General features: G+C 36.2%; 1 protein-coding gene and 1 pseudogene across 1 annotated transcript; both read left to right on the top strand.

Annotated features, from left to right (window-relative positions):
* LOC141359571 (interferon-induced protein 44-like) lies at nucleotides 1-998 on the top strand (annotated as a pseudogene).
* A 27-nt stretch (nucleotides 999-1,025) lies between these two features.
* Nucleotides 1,026-2,715, top strand: LOC141359572 (interferon-induced protein 44-like). The gene is made up of 4 exons (XM_073862241.1): nucleotides 1,026-1,210; nucleotides 1,307-1,478; nucleotides 1,667-1,767; nucleotides 1,851-2,715. The coding sequence occupies exons 1-4, from the start codon at nucleotides 1,124-1,126 to the stop codon at nucleotides 2,025-2,027; spliced, it is 537 nt and encodes a 178-aa protein (XP_073718342.1). The 5' UTR covers nucleotides 1,026-1,123; the 3' UTR covers nucleotides 2,028-2,715.
* The last annotated feature ends 669 nt before the right edge of the window (nucleotides 2,716-3,384 follow it).

Here is a 3,384-nt window from a genome sequence, read left to right as displayed (position 1 = left end):
ATGGATTCCCTCACATCTAGATTAACCAAAAAAACAAAAAAAAGCAGCTCTGTGTCTTGTTGGGTGATGTGGATCTGACTCTTCTCTTCAAAGCGTCTGTTCATGGATATAATGCTGCTGCTTTTCATCAGCACTGTGACCGTCAGGGTCCAACTTTACTCGTAGCTTACAACAACTCAGGCTACATATATGGTGGATATACGAGTAAAGATTATACTCAAAGTAGGCAGATTATTGTTGATTCTGAGGCCTTTCTTTTCTGCTTACCTACTCATGGCGGGAACCCTGTCACATTCAAAATAACTTCTGAATATAATGTACGGATTGATGACTCTAATGTGCCCAGTTTTGGCCAACAGTTATATTTCATGCAAAACAACCAACCTAATCTATATGATAGTGGACAGTGGGGAAACCCCGCAATTTTAATCCCTCAACTCTGTATGGAAAAGACACTCAGCTTTGTGAATGTGAGGTGTACAGGGTGAAGAAGAGTAAGTCTTTCATCAGAAAAAATGTTATCACTACTTATAATAATAATAATACATTTAGGACATACATAATAATTTATTAACATAGTTTATTAACACGTTCAAACATCTATTCAATATTTGTCTTCCAGTTGTTAATCCTCCAGTCCCTGAGGTCACTGCAGGTCCAGTCAAGGAGAAGCCATGGAGAAATATTCTGTGGACAGAAAAGTATGTTTTCACAAAATGTTGTTTCACTCTGTTGTTCATTTCATGCTGTTAAACTAATGGTTTAACTGCTATTGTAGACAAAAACAAGACCTCATAAAGTGCATTAAAGATTATAAACCCCTGGTGTCCTCTGTGAACCGGGTTCGAATCCTAATGATTGGTCCTGTAGGTGCTGGAAAATCCAGTTTCTTTAACTCTATCAACTCCATATTCATGGGACGCATGACCAACAAAGCCATTGAAGGATCTTCAGGCACCAGTCTCACTAAAGAGGTACAATAAAAGCTTCCTTTATTAAGAAGGGTGTTAAATATCTCTTCATGACTTATAGTTTTGGTCCCTATATTCTCTTTTAGTTTCGCACATATCCACTGAAAGATGGGCGTGAGGGAAAGCCATTGCCATTTGTGTTGTGTGACACTATGGGACTGGAGGAGCAGACAGGTGCAGGTCTGGATATTGAGGACATCAGCAGCATCATTCAGGGTCTCATACCAGACCGATATCAAGTAAGATAAACATTAAGATGATACGGTTGTATCCAAAATTAACTAGTTGAAGTTTTAAGTTGATTGTTACTTTACCATAAATTGTTTTGCTTCAAGTTTAACCCCATGGTACCATTTCATCCTGATGAGCAAAAGTCCTCCAGACCTTCATCTCTACAGCAGAAGATCCATTGTGTGGTTTACATAATAGATGCCACCAAAATCTCCCTCATGTCCAGGAAACTGGAGGAAAAACTTGTAGCCATACACAAAAAAGTGAACTCGCTGAGTAAGTGCGTTTATAAAACACATGATTCCGGTTCTTAATGCTGATTGGTCAATAGCTGTGATTTACAACTTTATCACAAAGTGACTATTTGTATCCGTACAGCCAGTTGTTATTTTTGTGTTATATAAATGTAAATTTGTGTTGCATATTAAGCTGCTGATATCTCTGCTTAATTAAACAATTTTCAGGTGTTCCTCAGATCGTCTTAATGACAAAAATAGATGTGGCGTGTCCTCTGGTGGAGAAAGATCTTCTAAAGGTTTATGTCAGTTCCTACATTAAGTCAAAGGTGAGATCTTACAGAGCTGAAACTGTGTCATATGGAGCTGAAAGTGTGAGAGATGGACTGAGAGATTTGTATTGACTCTACAGGTACAGGAGGTCAGCTCTCGACTGGGTGTTCCTGTGTCTTGTGTGTTACCTGTGAAGAATTACAGTCAGGAGCTTGAACTGAACCTCAACTGTGATCTCCTGCTTCTCACCGCTGTACAGCAGATGCTCAACTATGCTGAAGATTATTTGGATGATGTTGATGCCAATGTTGCTTAAATTTATAATTTTTTGTTGTTGTTAACTTGCACACTTCATTTCCAGGACTTTGTCCAGCAGTAATGTAATCATTATTATTTTTTTAATACTATTACTGTCCAGGTAGATCATCACACTGCCATTCAGACACAACGCCCATGATTGATGATGCTGATATACTGAATAATATTGAAGTTTTCAGCTAATACCTGTGAATTTGACATTGCCATGACAAAAAGCTGATAGTCCATTACATTTCAATGCCTTCATTTCAATTGTAGTACACAAAAAGATGCAGTATTGATCAAAGGTCGTCGTGATTTCATCAAGTAAGATGTGATCCTGGATAAACATTTTAATCAAAGATAACCCAACCTACCCTTAACTCAAACCCTAACCATTTTTAAACCCTCAAATTAGTTTGAAATAATAGTTTAAGGAGTATTTCTTAAAAGCCCCTAACCAAATCCTAAACCTAAATCTAACATGCACACTAATCTTAATCCTGCAATCTGATTGGTAAATGAAAATGTTGATCCAGGACCAACAAAGGTGTTGATCCAGGATCACATCTTACTTGGTGAAATCACGTTCACCATTGAGGTCATTGTAATTTAAATATGTATAAGTAAAATGTTATATAATTTAAGTGCTGTAAGTTGTGAATTAGCCATAAATATGTTATTTCCAGAATATATGTTTGAAACGGCACCTGTGAATGTGTGTTTCATTTGTTTTATTAAATGAACTTATTTCAACACTACGGGGCGGTTTCCCAGACAGGGATTAAACTAGTCCTAGACTAAAATAAATGTAAGAGCTGTCCAAACTGAAAACAACTTGCACTGACATATCTTAAAATACATCAGTACTCTTTGTTTTGCCTCAAAATGCGCACTAGTAATTTTTTAGCAAGGCATGTTTGTTACAACTACTTATATTTCCTAATTAAACTAAGGCCTAGTCCTGGTTTAAGCTAATTCCTGTCCGGTAAACCACCCATACAAGTTATTTAAAACTTTTAAGAAAATGTTGATTTGTAAGTAATGAAAATAAACGTAACGTGGGTACTGGGTAAAGCAAGCTACGGATGCCAATATCATTAAGTGCTTTTTAATATCACATTTCAATAATATCCATTGCAGGATTCGATTAGTTTTAGTGGTCAAAATCACCATTTTAAATTGTTTACAAAAACTGCTTTTGCCCTTGTTAATTTTTAGGTAACACTTGCTTTTATTGATTTATTAAATGTAAGAGATAATACATAGATAAATCACTAAAGCTCCAGCATAGAGCATTGTAAAGAAGATGTGTAAAAGGATCCTATAGTTGTTTAATATCTTGTTACTGAATACTCATAATAACATCATACAGC

The sequence above is a fragment of the Misgurnus anguillicaudatus genome, chromosome 23, assembly GCF_027580225.2.
Source record: "Misgurnus anguillicaudatus chromosome 23, ASM2758022v2, whole genome shotgun sequence".
Lineage (NCBI taxonomy): Eukaryota > Metazoa > Chordata > Actinopteri > Cypriniformes > Cobitidae > Misgurnus > Misgurnus anguillicaudatus.
The sequence above is the reverse complement of the archived record's forward strand: the minus strand, read 5'-3'. Positions and strand labels throughout refer to the sequence as shown.